The following is an 18,642-nucleotide window of genomic DNA, read 5'->3' on the forward strand; positions in this document are numbered from 1 at the left end:
GAAGCCTTCATCTCCAGGACACTTACTCTATCCATGGACCCTCCCACTGACCACAGTAACACTAGGAGCTTAATTTCCCTGAGGGACCCCCCCCCCCCCCTCTTTAAATTGAATATACATGCGGATCGGGATTAAACTTGCCATTATGGTGAAACTGAGAATGCAGTATATGTTTGATTTAGCCGTAGAGTCTAAGCACCGCAGTGCCCGCTGATGTTATTCTGATGGTATTATTGCCTTCCCTCTACTTGCTGCAGAGGTTAGCCAGAGGTTCCCCAGCACCCATCCCAATGGGAGGCAGATCATGCTGACCTACCTCCTGCCCTGGCTCAGTAACATCGAGCTGGTGGACAGCGGCCTGCTGCTCCCGGCCTTCACGCCATGCACCTCGGATTACGACGCTTCCAGCCGCACAACCAGCACCGGCTCATCGCACCAGCTGAAGGGCAGCGGCTGGGGCTCCCTGCAGGCCACATCCATGGTTCTCAATAACCTCATGTTCATGACAGCCAAGGTAAAGTCATGTTGTGGAAATAGCAACGACACAGGGGTGATCCAGGGTCAGTGCAGCTAACGTGATGCAGTGTTCTCCCTCAGTATGGAGACGAGCTGCCTGGACCGGAGATGGAGAACGCCTGGAACGCTCTTGTGAGCAATGACAAGTGGAGCAACAATCTGAGAACCACACTCCAGTTTCTCATCAGCTTGTGTGGTGTCAGCAGTGACACCTCTCTCCTGCCATATGTAAGATATATATCATTTACACAAGCTGGAAAACGTTCTGTAGCTACTCATTCCCCTTTTTGTCTCGGTTCCTCATGGATTTTCTGTGATACGTTTGTCCAGATAAAGAAGGTGGTGATCTACCTGTGCCGGAACAACACCATGCAAACCATGGAGGAGTTGATATTCGAGTTACAGCAAACGGATCCAGTCAACCCCGTGGTGCAGCACTGTGATAGCCCTCCTTTCTATCGCTTCTCTGCCACAAGCAAGATCTCCACAGCAGCTTCAGGTACATTCACTACACACTAGAAAGACATAGTGTGAATATGCGGGAGAATGGGTGTTAAAGCTCATGCTCAGACTTGTACTGTAAAGTGTGTAAGTCTTTACTTGTTGGTTTTCCAGGCACCACATCGAGCAGCAACACTGTTGTCGCCTGCCAGGAAAACTTCCCAGATCCCGATGATAACAAGACCATAAAGGATAATGAGGACAGGTACCTGAGGCAATGAGATCTCAAAGCTCATTTTATAAAAATAACGATACAGTTTTTTTATTAAAAATACCCGTCATAAAGATTAATTTTTTCTGAACTCAGACTCGGCCACAAAATGCGAGCACACAACCGTCTGGAATCACGCTACAGCAACAGCTCGGGAGGATCGTACGACGACGATAAGAGTGAGTGTTTTTGTTATTCATAGCCTGCTGAGGGGGGGGGGAGAGATGGTGACCAGCATGATGGCATTGATAATGTATGAGCAATGCAGAGCAGCCTTGGGCTCTCAAAGGGCTTCTGTGAGAACTGGCACTTAAATAAAAGTAGTGGAGCCCGGGGCCTCTGCACTGCTGCCAGAGACCCAAAATCAAGTTTGTTCCACCCTCTGAGGCTGAATGGGTCTCGCAGACTAATGATAGCAAGAAAAATCTGGTAACAAAAAACACCTTGAAGATTGAGCGGTATATAAATGCATCTTCTGTGTCGTCATCTATGTGATTTGGGTTTATCTGCATGTGTCAGGAAGCATATATGAAAACATTGTTCTGTGACCGTTTAGGTGAACCACTTCCTCCCTACGCCGATTGGCTGGTAGTCGTCATTGAGACCAATCAGCCCCATCCGCTGCCCATGCCTGTGAATGGAGGATGCTGGGCTCCGCTGGTGGACTTTCTGCCAGAGACCATCACTCCCAGAGGACCCCTGCACAGGTTAGACGCCTGCAAACACCAGAGCAAGATGTGTTCATTCTGATCCTTGAGTCCAAGTCTTGTGAAAACACTTCTGCTAGTCACTCTTAAAGATTTTTGACATTTGAGATCAGAAATTGAACTGATCAGATTTTTGCTTTTTTCGTGCTGTGCCTGTTTTAAAATGTGTTTGCATACATTGAACTTTATTTGATGTGTTTTTGATCATTCTAGGTGTAATGTAGCCGTCATCTTCATGACAGAGATGGTGGTGGATCACAGCGTGAGAGAGGACTGGGTCATGCACCTGCCTTTACTGCTCCATGCCTTGTTTTTAGGTGAGTTTATTCTACAATTAGTCATCTGTGTAATTGCATGTTATGTGGTATACAGTCCAAATCTCATCCTGACTATTGAGTTTCTTTTCCTGAGAAATCTTTGAAATTTTACCCTGTGAGATAGTTTCATTTTCCTAGAGTATGAGATCAATGCTGTGAAACCCGGAGAGGAACCTGAAAACAAACTCTGTCAACTTGTCCTAGAGATTTCTGATTGGTCTGTTCCTCTCTCCAGGAATGGACCACTACCGTCCGGAGGTGTTTGAACACAGCAAACGTCTCCTCCTCCATCTGCTCATTACATTGTCCTGCAAAAACAACTTCCAGGCCATAGCCTCAGTCTTACTGCAGACACGTGAGATCAACGGCACCAAGACCCTCACCTGTAAACCAAGTCTTCAGCCGGAGTGTTCACCTGCTGGTAAAAAAAACAATATCTCCTTAAATCACCTTTTTGGACTTTTCTAAAGTACAAATCACACTTTGCTAAAAAAGCTGAGGTAGAACTGGATCCAGAAGTCGTAGCGGTTTGGCACTTTCCGATGAAGTTTCACATGAGGAGGCAGAGGCTAACATTCCTCTCAGTGAATAGATAAGCGTCTTATCAAGGGAGAAAATATTTGGACACCACCAAAAGCAACACTGAGCACAGAGGACATCAAAGCTCTTGATTAAAGCATTCCACGCTGCTATTTTTATCCCTTTGCCCAATTTGGGACCAACTGCTCGGACATGCTGGTTTTGCTTCCCTCCTCCCACTTGACAATATTTTTGTCCCGATGTCTAGACATTCTGTAATGTCCAGAGTAGAGACCATTTGAATACAACTCGCACTCTATGCTAAAAATAATGGCTTGTTTACAGAGAGGCCACACAATGATAGGACGGCTGTGGAGATCCAAAGAAAACTTCCAGTTTTTTATTTGGAATGTCCTCACTCAGATGTTTATTATATTTGTTGATTTACAAAAATGGAGATGAGGTGTCTAGCAACTTAGTAGTAACACCTATGAGACAAGCACATTAAATAGATACGGTCTCAGGTCTAATTGATTCAAAGAAGTTCCAGATGTTAAAAGACGGCTCATGCTGCTCCCTTCAAGTTCTCTCCTGTCATTTCTCCACCGTGTCCTGGCTCTGATCGCTCACCTGTTCCTGTGCTGTGGTCAGCAGGTGTTGACTTCCTGCGGGAGGGCCAGGCGTCTCCCGTACCAGACTCTGGACTGAGTTCTTCCTCTACCTCGTCCAGTCTGAGTCTGGGGGGCAGCAGCAACAACCTGCCCGAGATCTCACAGGAGGTGGAGGAGCTGGTGGCTTCCAATGAAATCGACGAGAAGACCAACAAGCTCATTGAGTTTTTATCCACAAGGTACTGGTATCCATCTGTGCTCTTGTTTCCCTGTAAGAATACAAAAATAGGTTCAATTCATATTTCTTGATGGAGATTACCACCTAGTGGTGCTGTATGTGTAGTGCAATAGAGTCTTAGAAGTAGATTTGATGTTGAAGTTGTGATGCATGAAAAATAATAAACATTGGAAATTCCTTTTAAAGCTTTAATCTCGCAAACTTTTTTGAAAAATTAAGGGATTATATTGGATTTAAGTTCAACTATACTTTAAAAATAAAGCACCGTGGCAGGTTATTTAGAATAATCAGCTAAATGAACCAGTTTTACCAAAGCACACCTCCACTGTACCAGACTGTATATGTTTGTTGTTAGTAACTTTCATTAACTGTTGTTTTACAGAGCGTTTGGACCGCTGTGGTCCCATGAAGACATTTCACCAAAGAACCAAATTTCCAAAAGCACCGGGCAGCTGACAAACTTTCTGCGACACGTGGTCTCTGTGTTCAAAGACTCCAAGTCAGGTAACACTGCCGTGAAGGACGCATCACACTCCAGAGCCCTGTCTTTACAACTGAATAAACCCCCTCTTCCTCCGACGTTAGATTTCCACCTGGAGCAGCAGCTCAGTGACGTGGCGCTGCAGACGGCGCTGTGCAGCTCGTCACGCCACTACGCCGGCCGCTCCTTCCAGGTGTTTCGAGCCCTGCGTCAGCCCCTCTCGGCCCACGCCGTGTCCGACCTGCTCTCCAGGCTGGTGGAGGTCGTGGGGGAACATGGAGAAGAAGTGCAGGTTAGTGTTCTGTGGGTGTGTGTGGATTTCAGAGCCTTAAAGGTTCAGTGTGTACGATTTAGCTGAAAGAGCGCTATTGGCAGAAATTCAATATAAAATAATTCAGTGTGTCTCATCAAATTGTATGAATTGTTGCTTTCTTTACCCTAGAAGGATCCCTTTATATTTAAAAACTTAATTTACATCTGGAGTGGGTCCTCTCTACGGAGGCCGGCATGTTTTTTACAGTAGCCCAAACTGGACAAACTAAACACCTTTTTAGTTTTCACCTTATGACAACTGAAGGTTACCACAGGTTATCTTCAATTTTGCAAAAAGGAGAGTGAGTGTGTTCAGCTTCTAAATTTAACTTCACCACCAGATGTCACTAAATTCTACACACTGACCTTTAAGCATAAATTAATTAATTAGTATTTAGAAATAACTAATGTATCCTTTTTATTTCCATATTTAACACTGTGGAATTCCAATGAGCAACATGAGTTATAGCAGGAGTGGATTTCTTGAAGCAGCAGTATTGTCCGCCTGTGCTTCCTTCCTTCCTTCCTCTTACGAGCACACGAACACAGCATTAAAATGAATCATTATCTAATGACATATTACATCTGTCACATCTGAACATCACAAACTATTCAAATCCATGTGTTATCTTTTTTTTTAAATACTGCAGTCAGAGAGTAAAACAAGCCGGACTGAAAACATGACCTCTTTCCAACTTCATCAGATCAGATGGAGCCTGTGAGCCGCTGGGGTTGTGATTAATTCTCGACATAGTTCACAGCGACAAGCTTTTCCCTGTAATGAAATGCTCTGTGATTAATCAAGTTGTCGAAACAAGTAAATACAAGAAAATCTCCCCAAAAACTGCAGTTGTGTGCTTTTTTTCTCTCTCGCAGGGCTACGTGATGGAAGTATTACTCACACTGGAATCTGTGGTGGATAACTTGGCAGAGTGTCTGAAGAACAATGATCTCATGGCGATCTTGACGAGGTTTGCGTCTCCTCTTAGTACAGTGTATCTATATGAAAAGAGAGGAAATATAATAACTTGTTTACTTTATTGTTTGTTGGATTCCAGAGCCTCATCTCCGGATTTCCTGACCAGTTTCAAGCTGCTGTCGAACAGGAACAGCACGGGGCAGCTCAATCTCAGAAGAGACGAGCGGGGCACACATCAGAGGAGCTCCTCCGTCCCCAAGAAGTTCGGAGAGGCGGACAGATGGTCTGATCCCCCCCGCAGCGCCACGCTGGACCGAATCCAGGCCTGTGAAAAACCGGTCTTGTTAGCCAAGGCCCGCAGTTTGTCCTCATCCAAAGACAACGTCACGGACCCGGCCAACATCAACCACCCCAGCAACCTGTTGGCCACCATCTTCTGGGTGGCTGTGTCGCTGATGGAGTCAGACTTTGAGTTTGAGTATCAGATGTCCCTGAGACTGTTGAATAAGCTGCTGGGCCACATGTCGCTGGACAAACAGGAGAACAGGGAGAAGCTGGAGAAGCTGCAGACTCAGCTGAAATGGAGCAGCTTCAGCGGGCTGCAGCAGCTGCTGCTGAAAGGCTTCACCTCCGTGTCCACCACCGACCTCACGCTTCAGCTCTTCTGCCAACTCACACCTGTGTCCCGAGTGCCGGTAGTGGACACCTCACAGGCCATAGGTACACTGCAGGGATCATTGCATGTGGATTTGAAGCAGCTCTTTTTCATTTCCTGCTCGTAGACTTTTTCTGATACAGTATTTTAAGATTTCAGACAAATAACGAGGTCACATGAAAACTAAATTGACCTCCACATATTACATTCCAGTGAACTTCTCTTCAAAATGATTTGTCACGTGAAATATTGAATTAATTCCTCTATTTTGATCCATTAGGTTTTCCCTTGAACGTTCTCTGCCTGCTCCCACATCTCGTGCAGAACTTTGACGGCCCCTCGCTCTTCTGTCAAGACGTTGCTGAGAGGATCGCCCAGGTTCGGATCCGTTCACTTCTCTATCCTCAATTTCTCTCACAGATGATTACATTTCTTTAAGCTAAAGCACTTTGTGGTTCGTAGGTTTGCCTTGAGGAGAAGAACTCCAAGCTCTCCAACCTCGCTCACGTCATGACCCTGTATAAAACACGTTTATACACAAGGGACTGCTTCTCCTGGGTCAACGTGGTTTGTCGATATCTCCACGAGGCCTTCTCCGATATCACCCTCCGCCTGGTCACCTACATGGTCGAGGTTTGTGCAGCCGTGTCAGCTGATCGTGTGTTTTCTGAATATTGCAGCTTCTGAAATGAATATTTATTTATAATTATATTTTAACAGCTGCTGGAGAAAGGTCTACCCAGTATGCAGCAAACGCTTCTACAGATCATCTACAGTCTCCTGAGTCACATGGACCTGGGTGGAATTCAAGCCAAACCCTTCAACATGGAGGTGCTCAAGACAATTGAGAAGTTTGTCCAGGTGAGTTCAAGATAAACGCCTGGAGATATTTGGTTTATTCTTTATTCATGCAGATCTGATGTGATCAGTGGAAACCTTAAGCCATCGTGCTCTGAGTAAGAGCCCTGTGTTCCTCGTTGCTTTTGAAAAAAATAGCTGTCGTGTGTCAGCGCAGTAAATTTGTAGACACACCCAAACTATAAACAGTCCGCCTTACCGCCGCAGGCTAGGCCTCTCATAATTAATCTATTTTCCTTCAGCTTCCTGCTGTGAGGAATCTGCCTGATCACCTCTGAGCTCCACTAAAACACATAGAAAGACGTATGTGGTTGTTTATTTCTAAACATGGTTTTGTTGTTTTCTTGTTTTTGAATTGTGTGTGTCTGTTTTGAGTATAGACTGTCCATTGGAGGGAAGCGTTGAATATCCTGAAGCTGGTGGTTTCTCGATCGGCCAGTCTGGTCCAGCCCTCAGCCCCGCAGAGTGTCCTCTGCTACGAGGACATCAGCCGAGTCTGGGAACGCTCCACCAAGGCCTTGCCCGGGAAAACTCTGGATTTCCACTTTGACATATCTGAGGTTAGATATTCTCTGACCTTTCTTTTCGGTGTGAAAGTGATTAGTTTTAAAGTCTCTGTAGAACGAGAAGGGATTAATACTTGTGTGTGTGTGTGTGTGTGTGTGCCTCTGTATTTTTCCCTGTATTTTCCAGGGTGTGGTGCTTGTTGAGGTTGTGTGGAATCTTTTAGAGCTTTTTTGGAGAGGAAACATTTCTTGCCCTTCCTTAATGCTGACATTTCTCCGCAGCCAAACCTCCTGAGATTAGCTCGAAAAGCTGCGAAGGTAAACACAATTAGCCTCGCAGTGCGGAGCTGGAGGGGTGATGTCAAAGACGCAGACAGACTGGTGCATGTGTGGGAACTGGACAGGGAGCTGTTTGTGTTGTTCATGAATGGCAGGAAATGATGTCAGCTCTCTGCTGCCGTCCTTTGTATGTGACTCAGGGAGCTCTGGTGGACAGACGGCAGCGTGTGTGTGTTCAAACTTGGGACACACTCGACAAACCACTGATACGTCCTAAAATAGCCGGATATATCTAGATCGAGGGATAAAGCAGAGGAGATGGGGGTTTATTTTTTCCTCAGCTGTTTCATGACTCTGGAATGCCAAGTGGAATAAAAACTGTGAAAACTGATAAAAATGTCACTTCACACTGAACGTTGAAGTCTAGAAGAAGCAGGAGCAGCCATGGGGCCAGAGGCATGGCCTGACCGGACAGAGGCACTTTATCTCCTTCAAAACTTCCCCTAAGTCATCCAGGTCTGTTTGTGTCCGTGCTGTCAGACGCCGGTGATCGGTCGGCGTTACGATGACCTCCAGCGCTCTCCGGGCCAAGATGTGAAGAGCAGGACCACCTCATCCACCTCCTCTGGATCCACATCCAACAACGTCCTGGTGCCGGTCAGCTGGAAGAGGCCTCAGTCCTCTCAGGTGAGTCTTCTTGAAACCAAAGCAATAAGAGATGTACTTTAATAATTCACATCAGACACTTGGTCCTTGGACATAAAATTAAAACTGTATTAAAATTATTTCGTTTTATTCTTGCCCTCTACAGAAAAGGACTCGGGAAAAACTGGTGCACGTGTTGTCTCTGTGTGGACAAGAAGTGGGGCTCACAAAAAATCCTTCGGTAAGATTCACACCATAATATTTCACTGCTATGAATTTCATCACTCTCCAGTTTAAAAAAGAAACAGTTTTTTAATAATGTCTGACTGCTTGTTTGTTCTCTGCAGGTGATCTTCTCCAGTTGCGGGGAGCTGGACCTCATGGAGCACCAGCCCAGCCTGGTGTCCTCCGACGACGGGACCCGGGAGCCAGACAACATGGACGACACCACCTCGGAGCAGCAGTTCAGGGTTTTCAGAGACTTTGACTTCCTGGATGTGGAGCTTGAGGATGGAGAGGTGAGTCGGAGGATCTCCGGGGTTTTTCCTCCTTCAAACTTTGGAAGGAAAAGCAAAAGAAGAAAGAAAAACGTGAGCCGATGTGCAGTGTTGAGTCGGGCGTGCCTGCTCTGTGTAATGGGCTTTCTTCTTTCTCTTTATTCTCTTTGCTATCAGGAGCTACAGGTGAGTTTAGTCACGTCACATTTTTATTTGCTGTGTTTCTTAAATGAGATGCGGATAGTTTCGTGGAGTCACACACTCAGGGTGAAGTATAGCCAATGTGTGTGCATGCCGTTTGAGTTTCAAAAACTGATTCTACAGAGTTCATGTGCTATAAGATGGATATTTAAACATTTAAACCATAATTGAACCATAAATGTCACATAGGACTAATGCTTTTAAAACCACACAGTAGTTCATGTCATCATTAGATATCCAGAACTAGGATCAGTCATTTATATTTATCTTCTTTCTAAATGTCATCTGTTGATTTAAACAGTGTTTAATTATTTTGATCAGCTTATTAGGAGAGAGCTACTCCTGGGTATGTTTCATTCAGCTCCCCCTCGACACTTCATTCAAGCAGAGTACTCACAGTAACCTTGTTAGTGGGTGGCTTGATTTTCACACATGATGAGTTCCAACATTAATGCTCATTATGAGATGAGATTTTCTTTTAAAAATATGCAAATCTGACCAACATGATGGGATTTTTCAAAATAACATCTGTGTCTCAGTTGTACAGATGTGAGGCTACTGCCATCTAGAGGCACAGTGGGAAGACACTATCACACTAAAAGTATTATTTATACAAAATTAAAAACATTTACTTGTTAAGTTGATGCAGAGAAAAGGAACTCTGCTTATTCTTGTTTACTTTGAGTTGAAGAGCGTCAAACTCTCCAGCCGAGCTCAAATCAGTCGTGTTAAATGACCCAGAAACACACTGTGTTTCATGGTGGTACAACAATACTAGTAAATATAATAACACATTCTAGTAGAAGTTCATTTTAACTGCATTGTGGTATCTATACTTCCTACATAGTCAAGCTTTGAAACCACAGGAACATCTTGAATTGTCAGCAAACCGGTGCTGTAGGAATAATATAAAATAAAATATAACTACCTCAACGTCTAAAGCTGCAGACTTTGCACACCAGAGCAGTGTCAGCTGTTCTTGACAGTCTAAAGACTTAAACAACTACTGTGGTCAACAGAAGTGCCTCACAGGCAGTTTTGTAAAGTAATGGCACCACTTAAAAAGAAGCGATTTGGCCAAAAGTCAAGGCCTTTGCTTTCCATCGAGGGCCGGCACCAAGCGTCCCTGCAGGAAGTCTCCTTTGTTGTTCACTCTGTTGATGTGGAGATTTGGCAGAATGTGGAGGTTGGCTGATATAACAGCCGTCACACTGCATTTTAAATAAGAAAACACAGTTTTGCAGATGTTTCAGTTAAAGCTTAGTTAAGCCACAGTTAGGTAAACGCTCCAGTCCCCCTGACATTCTTAGCTTGCACTGCACTGCATGGTTGTGTGGACATGTGTGTGCTGTATGGGCGTGTGTGCATGTGTTTGCTTTAGGGAGGAGATCAGGCTCGATGTTGTGGCACTGAACGCCGGTTTCTCTGTTTCCAGGGAGAGACTATGGACAACTTCAACTGGGGTGTGCGGAGACGCTCCATGGACAGTCTGGACCAGAGTGACCTGCAGCCCCTGGAGGAGAGTCAGCTGTCCAGCAGCATGCCCAGCCTCAGCAAGATCACACACGAAGACTCCGACGAGTCGTCAGAAGAAGACTCGCTCAGCGCCAGCCAGATCCTCTCCCACTCACAGCTTGTAAGTCCACGTTAGATTGCATGACAGTAGCATTGGAAACATATATTTTTGTATTTATCGATGTGAATACTGAGGAAATGTTGCACATTTCAGGAGCTTTCCTCTTGTTTCACCCTCAGGCTTTTGTATATGACATATTTTATTACCTCATTTGCAGTTTGCAGAACACATTCATTCTCCAAATGGGATTCAGCCTTTTGATTTTAATGGCCCCATAGGTTTCCCTCCAGTGTCCACCTCGGGACCAAGATTTTACAGCTCTCTCTCAATTATTTTTAGTTTCTGGGGAAGTTGGCGAGGCTCTAAACTCCTCCTTAAGTTTGTAGAAACTGTGGTGGCAGATGGGGAGCCCATGTGTTCACGCAGCTGTCATCCCACTCCTCGCTTGTGTCGGATTTGTCACCCACACTGTCCTTGGTAGAGTCAGTTGAGGATTTGTCGCTTTTGAAAAACCCCAATTCAACTGAGAAGTGAGTTTAAAAAAAAATAAAGTGTGTATTTGTAATGATACACGTTCCGTTTCGTGTTCTACTTTCTTTTTTTCAGATGGTGAGACTCTCTCCAACAGCAGAGAGCAGTAACATGGACTCTCCCTCCGGCTTCTCTGACACAACTCCATCTGACTCAACTCCTCTGAACTCCAAAAATCCTAGTTTCGAGGTCCAACTGCCAGAGGACTCGAAGCCGCGGGTGAATAAGGGCTTCAGAGTGTCTGAGATTCTGGGAGCGACTAATTCCTATCGCAGTTCCATTCTAGATTTCTTTACTAATTTCGCCAAATAGAAGCTGTCTGTCTGCATCTTCTCTCTTGAAATGTCTTGGATGTTATATGTGCTTCGGGTTTGGTCTATGTTAAGTATTATTTTATGTGACTTTTTTCTACATTTCCTCTCCTCAGTGTAGAGCATGAGTCAGAGTTTTCTTGGTATTACAGTAGTTTGCATGCTAAAAGTTGAATGACGTTAAACCTGCAAGTGGGCAAACCATAACGCTTTGGGCTGTGGGTTAGTTGGTGCCTTACTTTCGTGTTCCCAGAGGTTTCCCAAGGTTGTTGGGGGGTGTTGTAGCCGGTCGTAGATAAACAAGCAGTGTTTCTCTTTCTGCGTCTGTCCGTTTAAGGCAATGTGTATACCTATTGCTTCTGTGTTGGGGGGCTATGAGCAACAACTAAAATCTCTTGGCATGCGGGAGGTCAAGAAAGGTTTACACATTGCCTGTCCCAAAACCTGAGCGTGCAGGGGCCACAGTGTTGGCTGCATTGAAATCTCATTAAATCAAATGAATTGGCACAATTCATCCACACTAAATTAACCACATTAAAGAAAACACAACAAGGACTGTCCGTAGGGTCCCATCGCAAGGTTAGTGTGTCCACTTTACCCACTAAATGATGTGTTTAACCATTAAGTGTAACTCAGGGAGCAAACAATGCAAGTTAATAATAACCTTTACAGCATGCTGCCTCCGTATCTGCTGATGACTTTTTACCAAAGCATGTGTACGTCTTGTTTTATTGTAGCATGAGTTGTCACAGGAAGACGAAGACACCAACGTCCATGAGGATGACGTCTCTTTCTCCATCAGTGAACTGCCCCCTGAATTTTACTCCGGGGACAGTCTGACAATGGACGGGGTTCACAGTGATTACAGAGGAGAACTGGACCTTGACAGCTGCTTACCCAGGTACATGCTCCCCTGCTTCTCAATAATGAGCTAGAACGGCACTAAGTAGAGTGGAAACCTCCACCAAGGCCTGACAGTTCCCTCATGTAACAACATTTTAATTCTCTATATCTGGATTTCTCATAAATATCAGTCAAGATAACTGTCAAGATCCATGGATTATTCTCTGATAAATCAACAAAGAAACTGCCATTCCTGGATTCACCCCCTAATCCGGATGTGCACAAAAACATGTTGTGTTCTCTCTTGACCCACACTGCATCCCTCCATCAAGATTCACGGAAATAGAGTGATGATGTTACGCCACAATCTCATTGTCAATAACATGGCCCTGTGTCCACTCAGTCTCGCAGAGGAGGAGAGAGACGACATGCTGGAGTCCCGCTCTTCCCCGCCACCGTCGCCCTTCTTCTCCGCCATCCTCGCAGCCTTCCAGCCGGCAGTGTGCGACGATGCAGAGGAGGCTTGGCGAAGTCACATCAACCAGCTGGTTACCGACTCGGACGGATCCTGTGCAGTCTACACTTTCCACGTGTTTTCCTCACTGTTCCGGGTATTTGACTGTGGCCTGCTCCGACTTGATATTGACAGTGTGGCTGGTCAAACTGAATAATTGAACTGAAAGGGTCACGGGATTAGGTATGTGACTGATTAACCTTCAGAGAAAGAGGCTTCCTTTCACGAGGGGCTCGATTCAGTGCAAATCAAGGGCAGGATGCTTTCAGCTTGAAAATCTTTGGGGATTCATTAAACAAATGTCGTTCCCTTCACTGACCAAAGCTGACAGGGGAGGATTTTCGGATGTAAAGACAGAATGTATGGACTTTAGATGATGTAGGAGCGACTCTGACAGCCTGTTGCTTTGCTTTGCAGAGTATCCAGAGCAAATTCTGCTCTTTGACCTGTGACGCTGTGAGTTACCTCGGCGAGGGACTGCGGGGGTTAGGATCAAAGTTTCTGAGGTCATCTCAGATGCTGACGTCCTGCTCAGAGTGCCCTACTCTATTTATCGATGCAAACACAGTGAGTGACGTGACTAATTGATTTATTTTACAACAGGACCTATCAATGGCAGTTAAACAAATTCAACAACAATGTTAATTTTCTTTTTTTCAGATTATGTCCTATGGCCTCCTGGAAAAAATGAAATTCAGCGTGTTGGAACTGCAAGAGTATCTCGATACCTACAACCACAAAAAGGAAGCTGCTGTCACCGTAAGGGCATTCAATATTCAGTTTGTCAGTATGAATTAATTCACCTGCGTGTTGTCACTGAGTTGTGTAAATCACGTCATTATGTTGTCTGTGTGCCCGTCAGTGGTTGTGCAACTGTAAGGCCACGTTTCCCCGGACTGCTGGGGGTATAACAAGGCAACCGGTGGAGCATGAGGAAAAGGTAAAAGCTTAATTTATAAGAAATCTGATTAATAACTCTGTCATACTGGTCCAAACAAGCGAAAAAGTAGTTTATTTCCTGAATTCACTGTAAATGCTCAGGATGCTATCTCATCTGACCTTTCTTACTGTACTTTCTGCCTGACGGTTACTGTGTGATACTGTAGCTCTGTGAGTGTTGCCTCTCGTTATTTCTCACACTATATAAATGTCAAGTTTCTAACGATCCTTGAGTTGCCGCGCATCACATCGATCGTCTCATACCCAGCGTGCATTGTGATCGTTTCCAGCTCCGCCGGGCATGAGAGCAAGTTCTCTTGAGTTGCATTTAATCTGGACAATACACTCACTTCCGGAGGTGGCAAAAGTACATGCTTTCTTTACTCGAGTAGAAGTACAGATACTAAATATGACTCAAGTAAAAGTATGCATATCGATTTAACCTCTTCACTCAAGCAAAAGTACAAAAGTACAGGCTCTAAAATATACTCACAGGTAAAAATGGGGAGGGCCATCTCTACCGATTATATCTGTGAAAAACAAGCAGGGGCGAAGACAAGAATATATTTTTGAGATTGGAAATGTGTAGACTACAATAGAATGTAGTATTCCTAATTGAAATAAGGTCAGGGATAGGGACTGTTTTGTTGCCCTGCTTCGTTGTGGACGTTCTCAGTGATGTTGGCTGATTCTTCACTTCTTCTATGCTGTTACTCCTTGTCACGGACATAAATAAAATAAAATAATAAAGAAATCCCCCTGAATGCATTCAAATAAAAGTAATGAGACTGTTTTGAAGATGTAAGGAGTCTAAAGTACAGATATTTGTGTGTAAAATGTAGGGAGTAAAAGTAGTCTTAAGCACAGATACCTGAGAAATCTACTTTCACTACAGTAAAGAAGTATTTGTACTTTGTTACTTCCCACCTCTGCTCACTTCATAGCCGATGAAGGTTCTTATTGTTAAAACCTGGCGATGAAAAATAAGAGAATGTCACCAAAGTGAGTGCATTTCTGCCGATTAACAGGCAAAACTGTTCATTTGCTCGGCTTGTTTCATTTTGGATTAATTCATGTCAACTCCCTGTTCTCCTTTCAGTTCCAATTTACACATACATCCCCCCTTACTTTTCCTACCTATTTGCATGCCAATAGAAAATACCTCTGCTAGTACTTCTAACTCAAAGTAATGAGGAACTGCATGTCCGTCTTTTGAGTATCTGTTTTCCTCACTTATTTTCTGTCCTGTAACTTGCGTGCTTTGTAGCAAATGGAATCTCTGGCTGTAAGTTGGATGCTGTTTTAAATTGTCTTTTAGCAGTCGTGTAGTTTTCTGTAGAACCGCAGCAGGTTTAGCATCAATTTACAGGTAGCTAGTGGTGTTTATTACAATAGGAATAAAGAGGACTTTTGCTGACAACCACTTCTCTCTGACTTGCAGCAACTGGAGCTCTGTCAAAGACTCTACAAACTCCACTTTCAGCTGTTGCTGCTTTTTCAGTCCTACTGTAAGCTGATAGAACAGTTCCGGGAAATAAGCTCAATTCCTGAGGTAGGTGCAGCCTGCATTTGTTTGTCTCCTCTTCTTTGAAACATAACACCAAATATTGAATCCAGCCCCTGTTTAATAATTTGTATCCTTCTCAACCTTTAGCTAACGAATATGTCCAGAGAGCTAAATGAGCTGAAGAGCAACCTAAGGGCGGCAGCCGCCTCGGTCACGAGTGATGAGGCGGCTGCCCGTGAGAGCTGCTGCTCTGAGCCCACCTTCAGCTCCTCTGAAGCTGCTGTGCAAGCCATTTTGGAGGGTCTGAAGAACAACGAGCTTCAGGCAGCCATCCGCTACATTCGTGAGTGCAGGTGAGAAAATAATAATCTTTGCTTTTCTAAATATGTGTGGTTTTTAATGTTAATAAATGCCCCCTGCAACAACCTTTTCTATTTTTCTTTGCAGAACAATGTGGCCTAATGACATCTTTGGCAGCCACTCTGAGGAGGAGGTCCAGACCTTACTGAACATCTTCTTCAGACATCAAACTTTGGGTCAAACAGGAACTTTTGCTCTGGTGGGCTCGAGGCAGGACCTGACGGAAATCTCCGCCAAGCTGATGGAACTGAACGGGGAGATGCGGGACATGATCAGACGAGCCCAGGGCTACCGAGCCATCACAGCTTTCCTCCCAGACTCCAGCATTTCAGGCTCGACTCTTTGAGTGAGGTCTGGCAGCGATGTCCATTCCAACTCCCTGTGCTATGCCCACACTCCAGTGCTGTCTGGGGTTGCTGCTATCATCTCAGTGGTTAACAAGCTCTCTGCTCTCTCTTGGGAATAACCAAACACCTCCTCTTGTGACTCAGAGCACATCACAAAGTCAGATCTCTAGACGTGCAGCAATACTGTTGGTTTTAGGCACACGAGTGACACACGAGAAAGTTAGGCTTTTATTGCACTAATAGCCTGGCATCACCAGACCAATCTGCAAGGGCAAATAAGCATGAGCTCGCTGATTGGTCTGGTTTCCAGGATCCGAATGATAGAAGTTTTCACAAAGCGAAAACACTTGATACCGAGGTCGGTCAACGACTGTCAGATTTAACAAATGACATACCAAAGATTAATAACTCTTTTTTCAGTAACGTTGTTTTAATTGTCAAGGGGAAATGTGCAATCCGTCATGGGAGTGGAAAACCTTTACTGTTTCCTGAACGAATGTATTTGAATATCAGAGCAGTGAAAAAATGAACATTGCCAGTAAAGAAAAAGGGAGGCTTCATTACTTGCTTAAAGTAGTGGGTCTTTTGTGTTTGTGTGTGTGTGTGTGTGTGTGTGTGCGTGCGTGTTTGTGTGTGTGTGTGTGTGTGTGTTTTGTGTGTTGGTGCCTGAGTGTGTGAATCTAAACCTGACGACCATCCACGATGGCATTACGGATACTGATTTCTTTAATTACAATTATTAACTTGTTCACATTAACTACTCTGACATGAGCTGCAAATCTACTGTAATGTCTCCCTAACCTACATTCTTCAGTGTGGGTAATCTGTTACTTCAAAAAAAAATCTTACTGTACCTTTTAACTGTGCAGCTTTTAGCAATTAGGGGAAATATTTATATCATTTGCAAGAGAAAGACATGCTTTTATCAGACTAGATTTATAGAAAACTAATATTTTGTTTGGACTCTGCCAAGCTTGCAAATTCTATGTACTATAAAGTGTAATAATAAGGTTTATCGACAAACACAGAAAACTATTTTAGCTGAATATTTGTACATAGTGCAGCGGGGGCTTCGCTCAAGACTCATAAGATTGTATTTTTATGAACGTACAATTTGAGTTGCATAAGAAGTAAAAGAGATATTTGTAAAGCTTGCACAGGAACTGTTGGAGTAGCCTCCCGCTTTGTAAATACTACTGCCTTTGCAATGTACTGTACTTTGGTGTTCTGTACACTCATGTAACGATGAAAATAAAAACATACATTTGTAAACCGTTGTTTTGTGTTGTGATTTATTATTAGGGCCCGAGCACTGACAGGCACTGACAGACAGGGAGGCCCTACTGAAATTGTCAGGATTATTATTATTTAGGCAAATGAATTTGCTTTTTTGAGGGCTTTAACATGCTCAAATTCTTACCAAAACACTTTGACCGATCTTCACTAAAATCAATACACAGGTGTATCATGAACAGACAAACAAAAAAGTTTGGAGGTGCAATTGGAAAAACGCATGAGGAAGGAAGCCTGCTATTTTGCATTTAGTGGCCATTTTGGACATAGTCCACATTTTCTATTTTTGAGGTACTTGTCCCAGGGTTTACATCAGATCAACTTTAAATTGAGATGAGTGTCGTCACAACAAGATGGAGATACAAACTAACTCAAAGATCTATTTTTCTTCACACGGTGAAGAGCTCTATGTGACAATATTTTTTCATCAGTCATTATTTATTTTTTTCAGGCAAAACGCATGCAGCGCTTCAAAATGCATGTGCTCGAGCTCGCCCAGTGCTGCTTTGCTTCTATTATTATATTTGTACTATTAGTAGTAGTAGTAGTGAAGTAGTAGTAGTAGTATCATCATGATCATTATCATTATTATTACGCCTGGCAGGAGGACTATGGATGGAACTGTTTTGCCAATGCTTGAAAAATGTACAAGTTTTGCTTATAACAGAACCAGAGTTTCTTTTTTATATATTATCATGTTTAAATTCAATGTTTATACGTAAACACTGTATTTTATTAATTGAACGTTTAAGAATAAATGTCATGTAAATATATATCCATCTATCTATCTATCTATCTATCTATCTATCTATCTATCTATATATCTATATATCTATATATCTATCTATCTATCTATCTATCTATCCATCTATCTATCTATGAAATAAACCATTTCTAAGATAATTATCGGCTTATGTTAAATCTGTTTGATTTTCTTTATATGACAACCTCTTATTTTGAAGTCGTACTAACTTCCGGTTACCGGCGCGCGAACTTTGTTTTCGTAGAACTAGCTAACCAGCTAACTAGCGAAACATGTAAACACGTAAACACGTCATTGCCACTTTATATCACCGTTTGTGGTTTGTTGTATAAAGTTTGTAAGAAGTTTTCATCGCGACATGAAAGACAAGACCTTCTTCCGCTGTCATGGTGAGTCAGAGCAACTTCACGTCCATTCGTATCGTAACTTTTTGTGAATTAGTAGTTCGCAGTTCGGCATTAGGTGTTTTTCCTAAACTGTGTCAGCCTCCTAAAACACAAGGACTCACACGTCAGCTAACACTGCCATGTGTCTCCAGCAGCTTAATTGTCATTCAAGCTAACGTGAGTCGACCTGTACCTCCACAACGTGAAGTCCTGAGCATCAGCTGCAGTTTGACCAACCTCCGTCTTTAAGCTAACATGCTGTAGCTAACACCAGTTTCTGTATCATAACTTAGTGACCT

At 43.7% G+C, this 18,642-nt stretch overlaps 1 protein-coding gene across 5 annotated transcripts in view; it reads left to right on the forward strand.

The window, feature by feature from the left end:
- LOC133951669 (protein furry homolog) overlaps positions 1–17,172 on the forward strand; it is a 44,197-nt gene extending 27,025 nt beyond the window's left edge. The window contains exons 32-62 of one of the 5 annotated variants that reach the window (XM_062385751.1): positions 258–514; positions 598–744; positions 847–1,015; positions 1,132–1,222; positions 1,325–1,407; positions 1,785–1,935; positions 2,149–2,252; positions 2,488–2,673; positions 3,423–3,621; positions 4,003–4,124; positions 4,206–4,393; positions 5,290–5,384; positions 5,472–6,052; positions 6,268–6,365; positions 6,450–6,620; positions 6,708–6,848; positions 7,226–7,405; positions 8,171–8,317; positions 8,442–8,516; positions 8,623–8,793; positions 10,409–10,609; positions 11,156–11,299; positions 12,129–12,292; positions 12,638–12,845; positions 13,166–13,315; positions 13,409–13,507; positions 13,611–13,688; positions 14,955–14,972; positions 15,129–15,239; positions 15,342–15,547; positions 15,642–17,172. In XM_062385751.1, the coding sequence (XP_062241735.1) occupies positions 258–514; positions 598–744; positions 847–1,015; positions 1,132–1,222; positions 1,325–1,407; positions 1,785–1,935; positions 2,149–2,252; positions 2,488–2,673; positions 3,423–3,621; positions 4,003–4,124; positions 4,206–4,393; positions 5,290–5,384; positions 5,472–6,052; positions 6,268–6,365; positions 6,450–6,620; positions 6,708–6,848; positions 7,226–7,405; positions 8,171–8,317; positions 8,442–8,516; positions 8,623–8,793; positions 10,409–10,609; positions 11,156–11,299; positions 12,129–12,292; positions 12,638–12,845; positions 13,166–13,315; positions 13,409–13,507; positions 13,611–13,688; positions 14,955–14,972; positions 15,129–15,239; positions 15,342–15,547; positions 15,642–15,900 (4,994 nt within the window). In that variant the 3' untranslated portion in view covers positions 15,901–17,172. The other 4 variants (XM_062385752.1, XM_062385754.1, XM_062385750.1 and 1 more) reach the window with 4 other exon arrangements.
- The last annotated feature ends 1,470 nt before the right edge of the window (positions 17,173–18,642 follow it).

The sequence above is a fragment of the Platichthys flesus genome, chromosome 4, assembly GCF_949316205.1.
Source record: "Platichthys flesus chromosome 4, fPlaFle2.1, whole genome shotgun sequence".
Taxonomy (NCBI): domain Eukaryota; kingdom Metazoa; phylum Chordata; class Actinopteri; order Pleuronectiformes; family Pleuronectidae; genus Platichthys; species Platichthys flesus.